Source organism: Salmo trutta, chromosome 9 (assembly GCF_901001165.1).
Source record: "Salmo trutta chromosome 9, fSalTru1.1, whole genome shotgun sequence".
In the NCBI taxonomy this organism is placed as follows: Eukaryota; Metazoa; Chordata; class Actinopteri; order Salmoniformes; family Salmonidae; genus Salmo; species Salmo trutta.
In genome coordinates, this window is record NC_042965.1 from 7,614,099 (window position 1) to 7,636,746 (window position 22,648).

Below are 22,648 nucleotides of genomic sequence, written 5' to 3' on the forward strand. Positions count from 1 at the left end.
ACGTTTTTAGAGGGGTCAATTAAGGAAGACATCTTCTTCTGCAAACCACTGGAACAGGACAACAGGAGAGGATTTAAAAAAGAATACTGGACAGCTTTGTGACATCAAATGGACTTTGGTGGTCAAGATGTGTTGGGTACACTGCAGCATCCCCCGAGAGGCTCTTGCTGCCAAGGGAATGCCTGATAGCTTGAAAGACGTTTTGGACACTACAGTGAAAATGGTTAATTTTGTTAAAGCAAGGGCAGCGACCATGTACAGTAACGCTTTTACAACATACAGAAGTGTGCTGGTTATCAAGGGGCAAAGTATTGACACATTTATTTGAATTGAGAGACGAGCTTAAAGTTCTCTTTAGTAACCATAGTTTTCACTTGTCTGACCTCTTGCATGATGACGAGTTCCTCACACGACTGGCCTATCTGGGTGATGTTTTTTCTCGCCTGAATGATCTGAATCTAGGATTACAGGGACTCTCCGCAACTATATTCAGTGTGCAGGACAAAATTGAGGCTTATGGTTTTTGTGTGCAAATGAACTCAAGCTCAACTCAAATGAATTCAATGTCAAATGTGATATAACAAATCACCTGAGTGAGTTGGGTGCGCAATTACACAGGTCTTTCCTGAAACGGATGACACAAACAACTGGATTTGCTATCCCTTTCATGCCCTGCCTCCAGTCCATTTACCGATATCTGAACAAGAGAGCATTATCAAAATTGCAACAAGCGGTCCTTTAAAAATGTAATTTAATTTGCTACTGCCAGATTTCTGTATTGGGCTGCGCTCTGAACATCCTGCCTTGGCAAATCGTACCGTTAAGACACCACGCACCTATGTGAGAGGTGATTCTCGGCCCTCATTAGCATGAAAACTAAATACAGGCACAGACTGTGTGTGGAAAATGATTTAAGACTGAGACTCTCTCCAATACAACCCAACATTGCAGAGTTATGTGCATCCATTCAAGCACACCATTCTCATTAACCTGTGGTGAGTTATTCACAATTTTCGATGAACAAATAAGGTTTTATATGTAAGATGGCTAAATAAAGAGCAAAATTATTGATTATTATTATTATTTGTGACCTGGTCCTATAAACAGTTCTTTGTCACTTCACACGAGCCGGGTTCTGACAAAAACTCACACTCATTCTTATGTTTAATAAATGTATAGTAGAGTGTGTGTTTGTGGCAGGCTTACAATTATGGCAAAAAAAACTATATTTGAGAGTGTGCTGACCCTGGTGCTAGAGGGGTTACGCAGCTGGAGGTTGAATGTTTGAAGGGGTACGGGATTATAAGAAGTTTGGGAACGACTGGTGTAGGATTTACTGTTAATGCCATGTCTACCGAGGGAAACGTAATCACATGGCCTCGTGTGTTTAGAGTCAGAGAGCCTGCAGTGGTATCGCATGATCCCTGATGTCTAAGATATGAGAGAATGGGAGGTGTCTGCATGCCCTCTTCAACTGGAGATAATTTTAGTCAAAGGAAATCCTTTAGAAAAACTAATTTCATGTGTCAGGTACATACTGTACAAGTACTCCTATCTATGCATTACATCCAAATACATTGTTCAAAACAGTTACTGTTAGGACATTTCATCCTAGCTCTGTCAGTAATTTCTCCAGCCCCATCCGGCAGCTTCATAGCAGGTTGCTGTTTAGTTGTTTTTCCAACTACAGAGTGGCCTTCAATGGGCTGTTTGTGTGTTTGTTTCCAGCTGCTGTCCGAGAGCCAGATCAACATGGTGAAGGTGGTGAACTCCGTGAGTGATACACTCAACTCCATGCAGAAGGAGACGGGGAACCTGAAGAGCAAGCTGAAGGCAGACCTCCAGAGAGCACCTGTCCGTAGTACTCGGCCCAAAGGCTGCTCCAATGGTAGGCCTATGGATAGTGGCTGGTGGAAGGAGAAATAGTAAATGAGTGCATGGACATCTCTTAACTACCCCATGTCAGCTGTCGGACAATTGTTGATCCCTTGAGCTGCAGTGAACCATATCTTAGATGTATTTTATGTCTGACATGGCTATTGTTCACAATTGCACTAGAGGGAAAAAAAGCATAGCTTCATATTGAAATAGGTTTAAACTGTTTGCACACTCTGACATCCCAAGTCATTTTTGTACAAACATGGCGTTTCTGTAAGGTACAGACAGGATTTTGACAGGGTGTAGTGAAGCTGTCTAGGTTGATTCAGAGATAGGACAGATTATTAAGAGAAGAAATTGATGGAGCTCGCTGGTTTAATTGAATAAGTTCTATGAGAAATTCTAGGATTTAAAAGTTAATCAGGTTTCTGATCTCACTAGGCTCCAGACCTCGGGACTGCAGTGATATCTTCACCAGTGGCCAGCGGGAGGATGGGATCTACTCTGTCTTTCCCACACACTACCCTGCTGGCTTCCAGGTCTTCTGTGACATGACAACGGATGGAGGAGGATGGACGGTGAGTGTCTCTTCTGTGTGTCAACCTGTGTCACGCCCTGCTGTGTAGGAGAAACAATCATGTTTAGGTATGATACCAGTACTTGACAACAATGTACTATATACAGTACATCCACAAAACATATGGACAGACAGACAGATGCATGCATCAAACCAATGTTTGTTTCTTTTTAATTTAATCACAGAGCAGTTAAAAGCATGGCCTTTTACTCACTCACTCATTCATCAAACACATAGGAGCTTCAATAGCACACTATCAGAAAAGTTCTAAGTCTAACTTTCAGGGTATGTTTGGAGAAATGAATTTGTGTTACTTTTCACATCACTATTCCTAAAGTGTCCTCCAATACTTCATTGCTAAAAAAGCCAATTATTCTGAGCATGAGGGATCACTTAAAAGTACCTCTTTCTCTTTTTTTCATAAGAATCACAATGTGTTTCAAATACAAAGCCCATTAACTTTTCAAGTGCCTTGAAGGTAATATCCTGCGGCTTCTTAGCTTTCCTTCCTCTCTAGCATTTCATGTTCTTTTAGACTGTTGTGTAGACAGAGCATTGTTAGTCTTGCTTTATTTAGAAAGCATTGAACTGATAGTGGAATAGGTAGAGTGGGAGGGCAGCAAAGCAACTGGCACAATGAAGATTAGAACCTCAGCTGGCCATGTTTTGTCTGGAGGCGGCAGTGTTGATCACTAGACCAACCTCAAGCACAGACCATTATACTTTACCTCATGTCATGCTGTCATATCTAAACAAAAATCCTGCATGAGGATATATTTATTTATGTTTTAGGGGGTAGATCAGTTTTAATATTGCAGAGAGATTGTGGCTTCCATCAATGTAATTGTCTGCATCATTTCCAATCCCCCATATATTTTTGGGCTAAGTAAATACAATACCGTTCAAAAGTTTAGGGTCACTTAGAAATGTCTTTGTTTAAGAAAGAAACATTTATTTTTTTTGTCGATTAAAGTAACATCAAATTGATCAGAAATACAGTGTTTTCTAATGATCAATTATCCGTTTAAAATTATAAACTTGGATAGGCTAACACAATGTGCCATTGGAACACAGGAGGGATGGTTGCTGATAATGGGCCTCTGTACGCCTATGTAGATATTCCATAAAAAAAATCTTCCATTTCCAGCTACAATAGACATTTACAACATTAACGATGTCTACACTCATTTGATGTTATTTTAATGGACAAAAAATTAGCTTTTCTTTCAAAAACAAGGAAATTTCTAGGCAACCCCAAACTTTTGAACGGTAGTGTGTATATATATATATATATATATATATATATATACGCAGTACCAGTCAAAACTTTGGACACACCTATTCATTCAAAGGTTTTTATGAATTTTTACTATTTTCTACATTGTAGAGTAATAGTGAATACATCAAAACTATGAAATAACACATATGGAATCATGTACTAACCAAAAAAGTGTTAAACAAATCAAAATATATTTTATATTTGAGATTCTTCAAAGTAGCCACCCTTTGCCTTGATGACAGCTTTGCATAGTCTTTGCATTCTCTCAACCAGCTTCATAAGATAGTCACCTGGAATGCATTACAGGTGTGCCTTGTTAAAAGTTAATTTGTGGAATTTCTTTCCTTCTTAATGCATTTGAGCCAATCAGTTGTGTTGTGACAAGGTAGGGGTGGTATACAGAAGATAGCCCTATTTGGTAAAAGACCAAGTCCATATTATGGCAAGAACAGCTCAAATAAGCAAAGAGAAACAACAGTCCATTATTACTTTAAGACATGAAGGTCTGAAAGTTTCTTCAAGTAGAGTCAAAAATCCATCAAGCGCTATAATGAAACTGGCTCTCATGGGGACTTTCACAAGAAAGGAAGACCCAGAGTTACCACTGCTGCAGAGGCTGCAGAGGATAAGTTCATTAGATTTACCAGCCTCAGAAATTGCAGCCCAAATAAATGCTTCACAGAGTGCAAGTAACAGACACACCTCAACATCAACTGTTCAGAGGAGACAGCGTGAATCAGGCCTTCATGGTCGAATTGCTGCAAAGAAACCACTACCAAAGGTCACCAATAATAAGAAGAGACTTGCTTGGGCCAAGAAACACGAGAAATGGACACTAATATTTATCAATAAACTTCTCTAGTCTTATATGTTTTTGGGGGTTATTATCCAGCTTGATTGTTATTGCCCACATGTAAATAGATCAGTGTAGGGTTACTATTTAGTCAGTTTTAGAGATATTGAATATTGAGATTTCTCATGAGGCATTCTGCACCACCATCTTTAGTCCGTCATATTAGCATTATTTGTCGATGCTCACCAGTGGGACATCATTTGCCTTTAAAATGGCCACTCATATACTTTATCAGTAAAGTGGAAGCCCTATCCCGTTTGTGGAGTTTGAATAAGTTCCATTTATTTCCTTGGCTGCAGTCACACTCAATGTCTGCAGAAACCCACAGATGGCTTGTGCTGAGAGAAGCTGTGGTGAAATGGCCTTTTAAACTGAAAAGAGTGTGATATTCATAACTTCCACCATGCGGTTGGCAATAGCTGAGATAGTGACAGTGCAGCATTTCCTCTGAAACTTGTTGAGGTTTTCAGGGCTCTAGAGTCATCTGTCCTTATCTTGGTGTCAGCTTGGTTTAACAGAGGAGTACGTGGAGACACATTCCCAGACCAAAGTCCAATGATCCAATGATTACCAAAATCTTAAAAGAGACAAATAGTACCCAGTGATTACAGACCAAGCTGCATCCCACAGATGAGAGTATTAGTTTCTGATAATTCAGAGATATTTTTTACTTGACCACATCTCAGCGGTGGGCGATGGAAGGCAAAGAATGGAGCTTTTAATAGGAATTAATAGTCACAGCGACCTTATTCATCATTGCTGGCCTCCAGCAGTTTTCAGATGAGGATGCAGACTCCTCGTCTCTCTCTGCACAGCTGAAGATCTGGGAGCTCTGCTTTCCTGACATACAGGAGGGCTGCTGCTTCACACTCAGACATGCAGCGTCTCACTCTCTCTCTCCCTCACTCTCTCTCCGCTCTCTTTCTCTCTCGCTCTCTCTGCTTTCTCTCTGTATAATCTTTTCTTCCATTTGGTTTACCATAGTATTTGCCTGATAGCCTTGTGTGAACAGCCAGTTAACCCGTGATGCAAGTCAGTATTCGACGTCCATCCATGTCTGACCACGTGGAAACCAGCCACTAGGGACAACAGTGAGCACCGTTACCTTCAAGTAGGTTTCTGTTTTGCTAAGGAACTGTGGATGGAGATAGCAGATGGGCATCAGCCTGTGATACTCAAAGTTTGCAGGGTCAAATCCAGCAATAAAAAGTTTTTTGTTTTAAGCCTATCCCAAACCTTAATTAACCCTTACCTTAACCATTTGGAGTTAATGCCTTAACCTAACCCTGACTTTTAAAATTCATAGTTAACGCTTAAACTTAACCTTAACCACTTCGAAATTTGATGTTTGGGATACATGGATGAACAGCTAATTCTGATGTGAGACTGTGAGAGCTAATTGCGTGTGAAAGCCAGATAATATCATATTTTCACTCTGGTATAAATGATTCGGGAGACAGGAATGCTTAATAAGGTTTTTTATTAAGCCCAAATTACGGCGTGCCGTGTAAAGGCATGGGGACGAAGACCAAACAAACACGTAACAAAACACAGGGTAGAAACCCAAAACAAAAGAGCGAGGAGTACCTCAAATGAATAACACACGCACACAATGATTAACAAATGGGACGAGACCTGTAATCATCTGCGCAATCCACAAGGGCACGAAAGCCCAAAACACACAGCACAGGTAATCATACGCACCAACGGACATTGTAACAACAATCAACAGCACTATGGTGAACAAAGGGCACATATATACAAATACAATCAGTTGGAATAGGGGCCAGGTGTGCGCAATGAAAGTTCCAGAGGGATCCGTGACAGTACCCCCCCGACGCGCTGCACTAGCAGCGCAGCGACACCGATTTCGAGGACGATCACAGGAACGCAGTGTGGGTCGATCAGGACCCAATGCAGCTGCTGAAGTTGTGTCATCATCGGACGGGCCAGTTGCCGCTGCCGTAGTTGCGGCGGCGTTGGACGGACCAGTAGCAGTAGCGTCAGACGGACAGGTTGTGGCGGTGTCGGACGGGCCAGTTGTGGCTGCTGAAGTTGCGTCGTCAGAAGGACCCGTTGTGGCGATGTCGGACGACCCAGTTGCAGCTGCCGAAGTTGCAGCAACGCTGGACGGACCAGTTGCAGCGTCGTTGGACGGGCCATTCCCGTTGTCTCCCTCAATGCTCGATTATTCTGTGACGTTGGTAACAAAGATTTGAGAGACAGGCGTAGTGGTTTTTATTATACACCAAATTATGGCGTGCCGTGTAAGGGCACGGGGACAAAGACCAAACAAACATGTAACAAAACACAGGGTTGAAACCCAAACAAAAGAGCGAGGAGTACCTCGAATAAATACACACGTGCACAATGATTAACACACGGGAAGAGACCCGTAATCATCTGCACAATCCACAATTGCACGCAAGCCAAAACACACAGCACAGGTACTCACACGCACCAACGGACATTGTAACAATAATCCACCCCACCATGGTGAACAAAGGGCACATATATACAAATACAATCAGTGGGATTAGGGGCCAGGTGTGCGCAATGAAAGTTCGAGGGATCCGTGAATATGACACATAATGGAATGCATGGATGAAGGTCTTTTCATTGTCAATGCAAAAGTGAACGAGACAAGCCAGAGTGAGTTGACAGATGTCACTCAGATCACTCTGTTTTAAATTGAAATTTGTTCAGTAAAAAAAAAAATACACTTAGACACGTAGATGTTTTTTTTTTCTCGTCCTTTTCTTTTAAAGAGCTCTGTCACAACGGACCAGTCAGTCATGTTGGCTTACCATCAGCTGTGGGGGTGAAGGAGAGGCCAATAAACTGACCGACCGATGGAAGCCCCATAACCAGGCCTTCTTTTAGATGAGACGCTGTGAAATACTGAGCATCTAACCTGATTGGGACAGTGTTTTAATTCTTAAATGTCTAAGCCATTGGGGAAGGGGGTTCTAAACATATGGAATTGTTTTAAAATGATCATACTATGGATCATTTAGCAGTGAATAACACATTCATAAATGGCCAAAAAGACATTCAGATGCTACTGACATTTTCATGAGAAGACGATCTTTCCGGATGTTTCATGGTCTGACAAACACCGCTCTAGCTCTGCCACCTTTCACCGCAGATGCAGAAGTGCGACGTCAGCGGATGCAGTGGATTGAGACGCATCCAATGCAACCAAAATAGATATCTCTAGCTTAAACTGATTGATTTTGATGGGGATTTTTTTATTTGGTTACTTACATTGACCCGCCGGTACATTAATCGACTCTAGGGTGTTAATCTGGACTCCTCACGTTTTTCCACTCCCACTGTGATGACTGTAGCAGCTTGTCTTTGAAGGTTGCTCGAACCCTAGTGGCAGTAGAGAGGTTAACAATTCCAGATCTACCCTATTTACATTGGGAACGTAATTAGTGTGTTTTGACAACCTTGACATTCACTCTTCGCCCATTTCACTCTTGGGTCAGCTTCAATGTGACAGGGTTGCCTCTCCCCACTGGCGCCCAGCACTCAATAGACCGGTGGGTTATGACACTCTAGTGCACTGATGTGCCTATGAGGGAGTGTCTCAATCAGGACTCTAAATGCACTGGAGGAGAGAGGTCAAAGGTCAAGACCTCGGAGGCCCAGCATCCTGAAATATCTTACACAGAACAGGCTTTATTATTATCAAATTATAACCATCATCCGTAGTGGTGGTTGTAGTACTGTAGTGGTAGACAATAATGATAGTATGCCATCTGCTTTTATTCAGTTTGATATAGGCCAAGGCCCAGTTGCAGTTGTAAACGGCAGAGTTGTAGTAGTGCTAGTGCTTTTGATACAAAAATGCTTTGGATATGTTCGATTTTCATTTATTTTTTTCATTTTAAAGAGAAAGTAAATGAAACCAGCCTCTCAGGGAGATGGTCTGACTGGGAACCAGTCATCCAGGAATCATTTTCTGTCTGTAATCAACTGGGGGGATTGCACCAGCACACAGGTCCTCACTGTCTCTGGAACGACAGAGCATGGGAATAAAATATAGCAATCCAGTTTCAATTTGACCCTATAATGTTTGACACGTTCTTTTCTATTATAGCGTCTTTCCAAGCTGAGCCCCTGCAGTTCTGCAGTCCTCTCCACTTTTTCAGTTTTTTCAATAATTGCTGTATTTTTCTGCCTCTCATAGCTTGGGACACGACGTTGGCGAGAAAGTGGTCTTATTTCTGATGGCAGACTTTAAAAGGTGATGAAAGATGAAAGTAACATTAATACCAGAGGGGCAACTCCGTGGCATATTTTCCCCCTTTTTCATTGCTGCGGTTTGAATTTTACACGACTACTAAAGGTCTAGAGAAACTAACGATTCTTGGAGTGGCTCTTTTAGATTCTGAAAAAAAGATGCTACCTTGAGATTAAAGTTGTTTTAAAACAACTGAACCCTGCATACTTAAAGGAAGTGACTTAACCATTGATCCTGCAGAGAGTCATGATTTACCATGATTACAGATGGGTTGGAATTGTAATGCAGTTCTCAGTGAGGAAAGATATTAATAAAAAGCACATTTAATCCATATATGGTTCAAATGTCCCTGTTCCTAGCAAAACTAGACATTTTTTTCATTTTATTTTATTTGCTAGAAGGAAGAGAGTTAAAATGAATGGTTTATTCATTATTCATCATGGTGCAAGAAGGTTTGCTGAAATATTTATCTTTGGAATCCAGTACAGCGAATTGAAGACATTTTCAGTAGTGCAGGAGTTTTGTTTTATTTTTCGAGGTTAGATGTATTTTTGATGAACATACTACTTTTTCAAGTGTCCTTGAATTCTTCAGTTCCTGAAGTGTCCATGTATATTAAAAAAAACGTTGAATTACCGACCGGGGGGCCCCATTGATTTTGTTAGTCACTCTCACTCAGATACATGTATCATATTAAAAAGTGCAAATATTTCCCTCCTCCCATGGCAAAATTTGTAGAATTGCATGAAATTAGTTATACAATTCAAAATCTTCTCTACTCTCTGGATTTTTACATTTTATTTCAGTGAATTTGCTTTAAATGTGCAACATTTATTCAGCACTATGGATTTTAAATTATGCAATAGCCCTTTTCACACTGCATTGTTATTAGACCCTGGCTATCAATTAGCCCCAAGCTGAAACTGGCCACTAGGCTAGCTTATCTTGTGTTCACACAAGCATATGTTAACCCTGGGCTAAACTTTAGCCCTGGGATAGGATTCACACTTGTATTCCAAAGCCCTGGGATTAAAGACAAACACACATGCAACAAATATTCTATCTCTGCCACGCAACCAATTTTCGCAAATAAGGCATTTATTAACACATTACTTCCCTTTGCTTGTAGCCTAGCATTTTATTTCCAACAGTGATGGTTTGTATAGCGCTGATTTGTCTGCCTGTCCGACCTCGGAAACAATGTTTCACTATTGACATGCGATATCGCCCCTGCACAGCAAATACTGTGCACAGACGAGATATCAACTTTTTTGATCCAAACAAAATCATGCTACTATGATTTCGGCTTATCCTGAATGAATTGTGAATAATGATGAGTGAGAATGTTATAGAGGCATAAATATCATACCTCCCAAAAATACAGACCTCGTCTGTTATTGTAATGATGAGAGGTTAGCATGTCTTGGAGGTATGATATAATGCGTCTGAAACTTAACTCACTCATCATTATTCACGATTCATTAAGGACTATCCCTAATCATGGTAGCATCCACATTAATGTAGAAGTGTTTAGAAACATATTCTATTCTTATTTGCAATAAATTCTTATTTACTCCAAAATGACACACATTATTTACCATCCATTTCTATTGGGCATAAAATAATCTAAAACACAGCCACAAACAGCAAATGCATGCAACAAGTTTGTAGAGTCACAAGCTTGATGTAATTATTGCGTGTTAGGAATATGGGACCAAATACTAAACTTTTTACTACTTTAATACACATAAATGAATTTGTCCCAATACTTTTGGTCCCCTAAAATGAGGGGACTATGTACAAAAAGTGCTGTAGTTTCTAAACGATTCACCGTTGGATGAAAATACCCTCAAATTAAACCTGATAGTTTGCATTTTAACCCCATAGTCATTGTATCCTTTAAAAGTGCTTGAGTACAGAGCCAAAACAACAATAACATTGTCACCGTCTCAGTCCTTTTGGAGCTCACTGTAGATCCTATTAGTTCTTAATGAGTTTGATCATTCGGCACGCCTGGAATTGGAAATCCAATGTAATTTTCATCCACAATTTTTGAGCAGTAAATTTCCACAGTTCCTGTCTGAATTGGTTAAATATGATCTTAGCAGGCAATTGAACTTGTTACTGAGATGAGGATAAGTGTAGGGGGTCTATGGGGGATGTGGAGGGGCAGTGGATCTGCACACACAGTATCTATAAGACAAAGTCAATTCGAATGTGATATAGATGAGTGAATTCTCCACCCTGGTGCACAGACTGCTGGTGCACTTCAAAGTGTAATATCTCTAGTAGCATGTTCTGAATTACTCCAGATGAGGCGAGATTGGCTTTGCAGACATTAGAGGGGTGAAGTGACAGTTGTTTGGAGAGTATTGTTGGATCAGTGTAATCGGAAACTATTCAGACCCCTTGACTTTTTCCAAATTTTGTTAAGTTACAGCTTTATTCTAAAATGTATTACAATCATTGTTTTTCTCAACAATTTACACACAATACCCCATACAGAAAAAGCAAAAACAGGTTTTTATACATTGTTGCAAATTTATTAAAAATAAAAAACAGAAATACCTTATTTACATAAGTATTCAGACCCTTTGCTATCAAATCAAATCAAATGTATTCATGAAGCCCTATTTACATCAGCAAATGTCACAAAGTGCTAAACAGAAACCCAGCCTAAAACCCCAAACATCAAGCAATGCTGATGTAGAAGCACGGTGGCTAGGAAAAACTCCCTAGGAAGAAACCTAGAGAGGAACCTGGCTCCGAGGGGTGGCCAGTCCTCTTCTGGCTGTGCCGGGTGGAGATTATAAGAGTACATGGCCATTAAGGCCAGAATGTTCTTCAAGATGTTCAAATGTTCATAGATGACCAGCAAGGTCAAATAATAATCACAGTGGTTGTAGAGGGTGCAACAGGTCAGTACCTCAAGAGAAAATGTCAGTTGGCTTTTCATAGCCAAGCATTCAGAGGTCGAGACAGCAGGCGCGGTAGAGAGAGAGAGTCGAAAACAGCAGGTTCAGGACAGGGTAGCACGTCCGGTGAACAGGTCAGGGTTCCATAGTAGTCCTGAGGCATGATTCTAGGGCTCAGGTCCTCCGGGAGGGGAGGGAGAGACAAAGAATTAGAGGGAGCATAATTAAATTCACACAGGACACCAGATAAGACAGTAGAATTACACCAGATATAACAGACTGACCCTATCCCCCCGGCACATAGACTACTGCAGCATAGATACTGAAGGCTAAGACAGGGGTGGGTCAGGGGACACTGTGGCCCTGTCCGACAATAGCCCCGGACAGGGGCAACTTTGCCACTTTGCTGAAGCACAGCCACCACACCACTTGTATTCTATACTACTCCACTGACTGTTAAACAGCCATCTCCAGCACATCTTTCACTCATGCTGCTAAACATACCCTCGTAAAACTGACTATCCTACCGATCCTTGACTTCGGCGATGTCATTTACAAAATAGCCTCCAACACTCTACTCAGCAAATTGGATGTAGTCTATCACAGTGCCATCATGTTGTCACCAAAGCCCCATATACCACCCACCACTGCGACCTGTATGATCTCGTTGGCTGGCCCTCGCTTCATATTCGTCGCCAAACCCACTCAGGTCATCTATAAGTTTTTGCTAGGTAAAGCCTGTGATAGACAATACTTTGTTGAAGCACCGTTGGTAGTGATTACAGCCTCAAGTCTTCTTGGGTATGATGCTACAAGCTTGGCACACCTACATTTGGGGAATTTCTCCCATTCTTCTCTGCAGATCCTCTCATGCTCTGTCAGGTTGGATAGGGAGCATTTCTGCACAGTTATTTTCAGGTCTCTCCAGAGATGGTAGATTGGGTTCAAGCCGGGGCTCTGGCTGAGCCACTCAAGGACATTCAGAGACTTGTCACAAAGCAACTCCTGCATTGTCTTGGCTGTGTGCTTAGGGTCATTGTCCTGTTGGAAGGTGAACTTTGCCCCAGCCTGAGGTCCTGAGCACTCTGGAGCAGGTTTTCATAAAGGATCTCTCTGTACTTTGCTCCATTCATCTTTCCCTCGATCCTGACTAGTCTCCCAGTCACTGCCTTTGAAAAACATCCCCACAGCATGATGCTGGCACCACCATGCTTCACCGTAGGGATGGTGCCTGGTTTCCTCCAGACCTGACGCTTGGCATTCAGGCCAAAGCGTCCAATCCTGGTTTCATCAGACCAGAGAATCTTGTTTCTCATGGTCTGAGTCCTTTAGGTGCCTTTTGGCAATCTCCAAGCAGGCTGTCATGTGCTTTCGACAGAGAAGTCTCTTCCATCTGGCCACTCTACCATAAAGGTCTGATTGGTGGAGTGCTGCAGAGATGGTTGTCCTTCTGGAAGGTATTGCCATCTCCACAGAGGAGCTTTAGAGCTCTGTCAGAGTGACCACCAGGTTCTTGGTCACCTCCATGACCAAGCCCTTCTCCCCCGATTGCTCAGTTTGGCTGGACGGCCAGCTCTAAGAAGAGTCTTGGGGGTTCCAAACTTCTTCCATTTAAGGATGATGGAGCCGACTGTGTTCTTGGGGACCTTCAATTCTGCAGACATTTTTTGGTACCCTTCCCCAGATCTGTGCCTCGACACAATCCTGTCTCGGAGCTTTACAGACAATTCCTTCCACCTCATGGCTTGGTTTTAGCTCTGACATGCACTGTCAACTGTGGGACTTTATATAGACAGATGTGTGCATTTCCAAACCATGTCCAATCAATAGAATTTACCACAGGTGGACTCCAATCAATTTGTAGAAACATATCAAGGATGACCAATGGAAACAGGATTCACCGGAGCTCAATTTCGAGTCTCATAGCAAAGGGTCTGAATACTTATGTAAATTAGGTGTTTCTGTTTTTTATAAATATGCCAACATTTCTAAAACCCTGTTTTCACTTTGTCATTATGGGATATCGTGTGTAGATTTGAGAAAATGTTTTATTTAATCCATTTTAGAATAAGGCTGTAACATACATTTTTGGGGAAAAAGTCAAAGGGTCTGAATACTTTCCGACTGCACTGTAAGTATATCAGTACCTTTGTTGGGTACAATGGAAGACAGAAAAGGGTTGTGTTCTTTAGGGCATGCAATGGAAAATGTTTTAAAACATTTTCAAATGAAAATGTGCATTTCTTATTGGAAAATTCCAGGTAGTACCGCCCTTTTTTTAGCTCTCTTCACTGTCATTTGTTCAGTGTCACTCATTCCCTATTTAATCTAAAGCTTTTGCCACCTAAGCCGGATACATACTCCAAATGGATGTTGGCACATCATTTGAGTTGAGATTCAAAGCTCTTGAACAACTGTGATTATGTCAACACGAGTCAGACTCGAAAGAGATCCCACTTTTGATTACACTACCATCCAACAGCCAATACAAAAGCTAAAGATCTAAGTTTACCTCAATCGGCTTGTGACAGCCACCTCAGCCATGCTCCCTCTTTGTCCAAATAAAAAAACGGAACCCCTTACGGCTTATTGGAGCGTACTAAGTAGTTGATTAGTAATAAAAGAAGGATATCAAGGGCTTTATTGGCAAAGGTAAGTAGAGCAGTGCTTCACAGATCGCCATCATTGCATTTGGCTTGTTAGCATTGCTTTGACAGTATGGCTCCATAATCCAAAACACATTCAGTTAATAGTTTAATGCTTATCAGCAGGGCAAAGATGATTCTTTACTAGATTGAGACCTGTGCCAGAGGAGTCCTATTGTACACTTAAATGGATTGAGAGGCACAGGTAGGCCACAGGCAGATCAGAGAATAACCTGCTATTTGCATCTTCAGACAATTCTAGATTGTCTCTCGTGTACAGTATAAAGACACAGCTCTTGAAATGATGTACTGTAGCTTTTAGGCATGGAATATTCTGTCCAGTTATGGGTACATATTCTTCATTCTCTATTGTATGTCTGGTGTTTGGGACACCGTGTAATCTAACATGGGCATTTCTATGTGGTCATAACTGATGTACCTTATGCTTACTTCTATTGATCAATTCTGTATAGAGCATTGTAAAGTATCTTTTGCAGTGTGATCTATTTGAGACAATATACAGTTGGAAGAAAAACCTTTGTTGTTGTGGAGTGATGCACTCCAGCTCTGTGGCTTTGAAAGCTGGTGTTGGTCAGCCAGAGAAAAAGCAGGGGTCATGACACACAAGGAGGAGGTGCAGCAATCTTGCATAAATGACTGATGTCAGTGGAAATGCCTTTGGACTTGAATGGTGCTGTACCATTGGAAAGCGGTTTACGGAGACACTGTATCCCATCTGTCTTTTGTGCTCATTAACAGCCCTGTATGGAGCCTTGTGATGGAGCTGGGTAATTTCAGTTGAGCAGAATACTGTAGGGAAGAGCAATTTGTACTGCCAATGTGATGTAAAGACAACAGGAGCTCTGAAAAGATGCTGTTCCCCTCCTTCATCCCTATATGGACCTTTGGATGAGGTATAAGTAACCAGTAGGCTTATTTATTTTCTTTCATCACTCTCGTGTAGGACTGTTCATCTCATGGGTGTTATAACACGAGTGTACGTTATGAGTGACATTGGGTTGTTTTCCTGCATGGCTCTGAGGGAAAAACATTACAAATAGTGTACTTGTGGAGCTGTTTATATGTTTACTATTGTGAGTAGCAGTAGTTGTAGTAGTGGTCATCGTCATAGACATCATCGTAGTTGTAGTAGGTGTCACTGTCGTCGTCGTAGCAGTAGTGTAACGGAGTTTAGAACGTTGCCATAAACTCTCTCCACAGCTAGCTCGAAATGACACTGATGTAGCCATGCAATCTGTATCTTTTGGGTGGCTAAAAAAGTTGGTATGTTGTCAAGGAGGGTGGTCACGTGTGTTGCAAAGCAGAGGATCACTGGTTCGGACAGTGGAGGAAGCTAAGTTGTTAGCAGAACACTGACCTCCGTTACAGTTGCAGTGGTTGTAGTAACATTCGTTTTTTTTGTATTAGGCATTGTAGCAGTAGTTGTAGTAGCAGTCGTAGTATTAGCAGTCGTCTAGGTCAGTGCAGCGGCTCACGGAGAACGGCTAAGTTCACCGTCTCAGTTAATTGACAGCTCTGGGGGAGTACAGTACATTATCAAGTCCTCTCCACGCTGCCTTGTGGCGTCTAATATTCCCTGCCAGATTGACAAGGACAGGGCATGTTTGTTGGCACTGGAAAGGCCTCTCATTTTCCAAGCCAGCAGATTGGCATGCTATTCTACTCTGCCAGTCTTGGCTGCTCTGAGAGTCTTTCGGTGAATCGTCCAATGACATGAATAGGTCCTTGTGTCTTTGCACTGCGTGGCTTTGTTTGAGAAGTATGAGCACAGCCCTCCAACACACCATGCACACACCACAGAAATACAAGCCACAGACTATCTAATGTCTCACACTGGTCCATTAGGGTAATATGAAACTAACATTTGATGATCATTCTGAGTGCCGAGATACGAACTGTGCCAATTATGACATTTAGAGGCATATTAAAAGAATGTGTCACGTCCTGACCAGTAAAGGGGTTATTTGTTATTGTAGTTTGGTCAGGACGTGACAGGAGGTGTTTGTTTTATGTGGTTCGGGGTTTGTTGGGATATGTAATTATGTAAGAGGGGTGTTTGTTTTATGTGTTCCGGGGTTTTGGGATATTGTTCTATGTTTTGTATTTCTATGGTTTTTCTATGTTGTATATTTCTTTGTTGGCCTGGTATGGCTCTCAATCAGGAACAGCTGTACATCGTTGTTGCTGATTGGGAGTCATACTTAGGTAGCCCTTTTTTCACCTGTCTTTTGTGGGAAGTTGTTTTTGCACTGCTGTGTTTAGCCTGCAAAACTGTTTAGCTGTCGTTCGGTTTGTTATTTTTGTTAAATGTTCAAGTTTATTAAAATAAAACAAAATGAGCACTCAACCCGCTGCGCCTTGGTCTACTCCATACGACAACCGTCACAGAATGACAGAACAAAAAAATCTGATGTGATTTTCAATTTCTTGGTTGATTAAAATGAATGCAGTGTTTTTCCCCCAAAGTTAAATTAAACATATTCCTTAAGTGGTTAATCAGGAACTCCTGTAAAAAAAAATCTACAAAGATTTAAAACTATTTAAATATTCACCATCATTCTCAGATCCCTTTTAATGTCTTCTATCCCTCTCGCCTCCTCCCAAATACAAAAGTGATTAGGAGTAGACAGCTCTTCCATTGTACTGTAGCCAGCTCTTCCATTGTACTGTAGCCAGCTCCTCCATTGTTGCCTTGCGCCATCCCAGCAAATCATTTCTAGTTACCTACAGCACATATACCCAGAACATTAGTAGAGATGTTTTGAGAACATTAATATGGTACATGAGGCTCCCATGGAGATTCCCATGACATGGCTATAATGTTTTCCCCATTAACATTCAGTTAATACATTCTCGACACAAATGTGGCATATCCTTCTTCTAATGTTCATTAAATGATGTCATGGGATGTTGTCATTAGCTGTAAACCATGTAGGACCCCCATTGGAACGTTGCCTAACGTTGTTGGAACGTTCACTGTTTGCTGGGATGATGGGACTACTAGGCCATCCCAACATGCTGTTGATGAAGAGCTAAGCTGTGGGAGTCTGGAGTTCTCAACACATTCTGAGCAGAGTAGACCACCCAAGCACACCAGACAGATTTAGAGAGGGACTTCCGGCGATGGAATCATTAAGCTCTTCCCACACACACAGGATGCATTATTCAAGTGATTATGTGGACTAATGCCATGTTATGGGATGTGTACACAAGTCCATTCCTCTTCCGATGCTGTGCCCGTCAGACAAGTGTGTCATCTCGTTTTCTGTGGAATGCTGTGGTCTAGCGTGGTGCTTCACTGTGAATGACTAAATGACTGCTCTGTATTGGGAGCTGGTAAAAAGATTCATTGGAATAGGTCACGTTTCTTTCGCGACTCACTCTGTATTGCAAGGCACAACAGACAGACACATCACAGGATGGGTGAGAGCAAGTGGTTCTCCCGCCTCTTTGGATTTATGCCACAATAACATATTTCTTTTTTGTGTGTACCCAGCATATGGGGCTTTCGAGTCAGCGCTTTTCGCTGCAACGTTATTACAAGTGCCTCCTAGCTATACACATCAATCATCCCCCAATTTACCATCTCTCCCAACATCCAGGACTGTATCAGCCAGCCTGTTATGCGAGCCCGGTTGCTTTACACCATCTAAATACCCCTTAAATTAAAGCCAGCATCAGGCCCGCTAATGGGAATAGTCATAGCCCAGCTCATCAAATATTTATTGAAACATGAGAATATGCCTTTTATTTTAATCAACTGGCATATACACAAGGTGCTGTGGTGATTTCGGCAGATTAATCATCGAGAGGTGGCTCATTGAACATTTCCACAAATTAGAGTGAATAATTAAAATCTCTTTGGTTGTGTGGTGGGTTGGAGCGGGGATAGGAGGAGTGAACATATTTATTCTCAGTAAAGCCTCAACACATTAATTTTGAATGTAGCCCAAAGCACCTGCCCAGAATGTTGCCATGTTTTGAGAGAATTACAGTGTCTTCACAGATCAGCTCACTTCAAAATACACTGCATGACCAAAAGTATATGGACACCTGCTCGTTGAACATCTAATTCAAAATCATGGGCATTAATATGGAGTTGGTCCCCCCTTTGCTGCTATAACTGCCTCCACTCTTCTGGGAAGGCTTTACACTAGATGTTGGAACATTGCTGCAGGGACTTGCTTCCATTTAGCCACAAGACCATTACTGAGGTCGGGCACTGAGGTTGGGTGATTAGGCCTGGATCGCAGTCGGTGTTCCAATTCATCCCAAAGGTGTTAGATTGGTTTGATGTCAGGGCTCTGTGCAGGCCAGTAAAGTTCTTCCACAGCGATTTCAACAAACCATTTCTGTATGGACCTCGCTTTGTGCACATTGTCATGCTGAAATAGGAAAGGGCCTTCCCCAAAATGTTGCTACAAAGTTGGAAGCACAGAATGGTCTAGAATGTCATTGTATGGTGTAGTGTTAAGATTTCCCTTCATTGGAACTAAGGAACCTAGCCCGAACCATGAAAAACAGCCTCAGACCATTATTCCTCCTCCACCAAACGTTACAGTTGGCACTATGCATTGTGGCAGGTACCATTTTCATGTCATCCGCAAAACCTAGATTTGTCAGTCAGACTGCCAGATGGTGAAGTGTGATTCATCACTCCAGAGAATGCTTTTCCACTGCTCCAGAGTCCAATGGCGGCGAGCTTTACACCACTCCAGCTGACGCTTGGCATTGCACATGGTGATCTTAGGCTTGTGTGCGGCTGTTTGGACATGGAAACCCATTTCATGAAGCTTTTGATGAACAGTTATTGTACTGATGTTGCTTCCAGAGGCAGTTTGTAACTCAATAGTGAGTGTTGCAACCGAGGACAGACGATTTTTACATGCTACGCGCTTCAGCACTCAGTGATCCCGTTCTGTGAGCTTGTGTGGCCTACCACTTCACAGCTGAGCCGTTGTTGCTCCTAGACGTTTCCACTTCACAATAACAGCTCTTACAGTTGACCGGGGAAGTTCTAGCAGGTCGGAAATTTGACTAAATTACTTGTTGGAATGGTGGCATCCTATGACGGTGCCACGTTCAAAGTCACTGAGCTCTTCAGTACAGCCATTCTACTGCCAATGTTATCTATGGAGAGTGGATGGCTGTGTCCTCGAATTTGTACACCTGTCAGCAACGGGTGTGTCTGAAATAGCCAAATCCACTAATTTGAAGTGGTGTCCATATAATTTTGTAAGCAGATCAAATGACATTGACTCGAAGTGAGAGGAGTAGATGTGCGGTCAGTCATTAGGCTACACATGCTTTGAAAGAGCCTCACCTTTAGTAACATTGATTAATTGAGCTTCTCCAATGGATCACAGATGACTGGGCTAGAGATGAGAATGCTAAGAGGGCATTTGGCCGAACTCTCTGAGGAATAACACCTCAACTGTATCACTATCATAATTGAATTTCACATAGATGGTTCCTCTGTCACAATGTATTTGTTTTTCAGTCCATTTGGGAATAGGGCCTCTCTCCTGGCTGTGGAAACTTGGCTTGGCAGTGTGGAACATGTGTGAGAGAGAGAGAGGGGCACTGGGCCTTGGCTCATTTACATTGATGGTGGCTCTCGCCTCCGCTGGCATTTTCATCGGCCATTGATCCAGTGCCTGGCTGATTAATCTTCTATAAAGGGATCAGAAGTCAATTAGTGTCTGAAGCTCACTTCTAATTCCAGCCATGCATCAGCATCCTAGCAGCCCTCCTGGGGGCCACACAGTTTACATAGACTTTTTGGAGCTATTGAAGACATTCACATCACCCTGCCTCCCATTTTTATGCTGGTTGAATGTTTACATTTTTGCACTCTCTTGATTTCAAAAGGACATCTGCATACCAAAGACAGCCCAACCTCTCAGGGGAAAGAGCATTGTTTTATGTTAGCTATTGGTTTTCGTAGCATTCAGCATTTTTAAGATAGCGAAATTAATTGAAGGGTGATGTGAAAATTGTGACAGATGGCTTTTTGGTCTTGTTTCTAATGCAAATCGAGCACAGTGTTTTAGGCATTTAGGAGAAGGATATGTTGACATGATATGGACTGTTCAGTCCCGCTTTAAATGACATTCAGCTTATAATGACTTCATAAAGCCTTCATAAGCAATACATAAGTGTTACATAACATCTATAACTGTCATGCTTTATAAAGGGTTTGTAAATGTGTCATAACTGTGTGACATATTCACCCATGTCAAATATGATATAATCATGTGCTTTATCTTCTTTAGGATCGGAGGGTCCCCTGCGGGAATGTTGAGCTAACATAGGCTAATGCGATTAGCATGAGGTTGTAAATAACAAGAACATTTCCCAGAACATAGACATATCTGATATTGGCAGAAGGCTTACATTCTTGTTAATCTAACTGCACTGTCCAATTTACAGTAGCTATTACAGTGAAAGAATACCATGCTATTGTTTGAGCAGAGTGCACAGTTTTGAACATGAAAAGTTATTAATAAACAAATTAGGCACATTTGGGCAGTCTTGATACGAAATGTTGAACAGAAGTGCAATGGTTCATTGGATCAGTCTAAAACTTTGCACATACACTGCTGCCATCTAGTGGCCAGAAAATTGCACTTGGGCTGGAATAATACATTATGGCCTTTCTCTTGCATTTCAAAGCTGATGGTACAAAAAAATACAAAATAACGGTTGATTTTTTCTTTGTATTATCTTTTACCAGATCTAATGTGTTATATTCTCCTACATTCTTCACATTTCCACAAACTTCAAAGTGTTTCCTTTCAAATGGTACCAAGAAAATGCATATCCTTGCTTCAGGGCCTGAGCTACAGGCAGATAGATTTGGGTATGTCATTTTAGGCGAAAATTGAAAAAAAGGGGTCGATCCTTTAGAGATTAAAAAGGGTGACATGTTGTGCTGAACAATGGCACATGCTCTAAAGGGAAGTCATGTTAGTCACATTACACCTAATCTCGTTCCCAGACACATCCGCCTAAATGTCAGAAACTTCTGGTGGACCAACGCATCAAACTTGACCTTCATTAGTTAGGGTTAGGTTTTAAATACCATTTTAAGAAGACAAATTGCAGTGATGGAAAAAGTACCCAATTGCCATAGTTGAGTAAAAGTAAAGATGCCTTAATAGAAAATTACTCAAGTAAAAGTGAAAGTCACCCAGTAAAATACTACTTGAGTAAAAGTATTTGGTTTTAAGTATTCTTAACTATCAAAAGTACATTTAATTATCAATAGTAAAAGTATAAATCATTTCAAATTCCTTATAATAAGCAAACCAGATATACTATAATAAGCACTTTCACGATACACTTGGTTTTTTAATTTAACACTCAGACATAATTTACAAACAAATCATGTGTTTAGTGAGTCTGCCAGATCAGATTCAATATGGATTACCAGGGATTTTCTCTTTAAATGCATGAATTGGACAATTTTCCTGTCCTGCTAAACATTCAAAATGTAACGAGTACTTTTGGGTATCAGGGAAAATGTATGGAGTAGAAAGAACATTATTTTCTTTAGGGATGTAGTGGAGTTAAAGTAAAAGTTGTCAAAAATCTAAATAGTAAAGTACAGATACCCCAAAAAAACTACTTAAGTAGTATTTTAAAGTATTTTTACTTAAGTACTTTACACCAGTGATGCACCGATATAAACATTTTGGCCGATACCGATATTTTCCTTGCCAAAACAAAAAGTATAACGATAACCTATATTTAAAATTAACACACACACACGGATGCAGTGGTCTAAGGCACTGCATCTCAGTGCAAGAGGCGTCACTACAGTCCCTGGTTCGAATCCAGGCTGTATCACATCCGGTGCACAATTGGCCCAGCGTCGTCCGGCTTTGGCCGTGGTAGGCCGTCATTGTAAATAAGAATTTGTTCTTAACTGACTTGCCTAGTTAAATAAAGGTTACACACACACACACCACACTGACCAAAAAGTTATTCTGTTGGCATTTACGTATGTCCCCATTACCAATAAAGCATGCTAAAAATCTATTTCTTTCACTTACTTGCTTTTCTGTTTCATTGTTCATTTGTTCAGTCGTTTCATTCTCAACCAGGATTTCTATGGAAAGCCATTTGGATCTTTACATGTCATATAAACCTATTTGACGTGTCAAATAAGCTTATTGACCAATTTGGACCTGAATATGACTGCACGTCACATAATAATTTAACGC

The 22,648-nt window shown here is 41.4% G+C and overlaps 1 protein-coding gene across 2 annotated transcripts in view; it reads left to right on the forward strand.

The window, feature by feature from the left end:
* The window catches only part of LOC115199779 (fibrinogen C domain-containing protein 1), a 209,505-nt gene that overhangs the window by 106,928 nt on the left and 79,929 nt on the right, over nt 1–22,648 (forward strand). For both annotated transcript variants that reach the window (XM_029762197.1, XM_029762199.1), the window contains exons 3-4: nt 1,729–1,888; nt 2,320–2,456. In XM_029762197.1, coding sequence (XP_029618057.1) covers nt 1,729–1,888; nt 2,320–2,456 — 297 coding nt within the window. The remainder of the gene's footprint in view (nt 1–1,728; nt 1,889–2,319; nt 2,457–22,648) is intronic.